At 43.6% G+C, this 319-nt stretch overlaps 1 protein-coding gene across 1 annotated transcript in view; it reads right to left on the bottom strand.

Annotated features, from left to right (window-relative positions):
• FERMT2 (fermitin family member 2) overlaps positions 1-319 on the bottom strand; it is a gene marked incomplete at its 5' end in the record, with an annotated part of 15,930 nt that overhangs the window by 1,501 nt on the left and 14,110 nt on the right. The window contains one exon of the mRNA XM_010189651.1: positions 1-110. This exon is cut by the window's left edge and continues 56 nt beyond it. Coding sequence (XP_010187953.1) covers positions 1-110 — 110 coding nt within the window. The remainder of the gene's footprint in view (positions 111-319) is intronic.

Below are 319 nucleotides of genomic sequence, written 5' to 3'. Positions count from 1 at the left end.
TCATGTTGCGGAACCGCCAGGTCTTGACAGCATCCCCCGTGCTGGCGTCCATGCGGATCAGCCGGTTGTAGGCGATGCCGATCAGCTCCTCCTTCTTACCCCCCTGGAACCTGCAAAGCGTTAATAAATAATCAGTCAATGCAAGTCTGCCATACATTTAGCAGCTGGGTTAACTTATAAAATTGGGTTTTTTTATAAATTGTGGGGGTTTATATAAAACAAATTGGTTTTATAAGTTGATGCAATTTACACTTTTAATTTCACAGAATCACAGAACATGAGGAGTTGGAAGGGACCTCAAAAGCTCATCCAGTCCAAC

The sequence above is a fragment of the Mesitornis unicolor genome, unplaced genomic scaffold, assembly GCF_000695765.1.
Source record: "Mesitornis unicolor isolate BGI_N332 unplaced genomic scaffold, ASM69576v1 scaffold23348, whole genome shotgun sequence".
NCBI classification, from domain to species: Eukaryota; Metazoa; Chordata; class Aves; order Mesitornithiformes; family Mesitornithidae; genus Mesitornis; species Mesitornis unicolor.
This window is presented reverse-complemented; position numbering and strand designations above follow the sequence as displayed.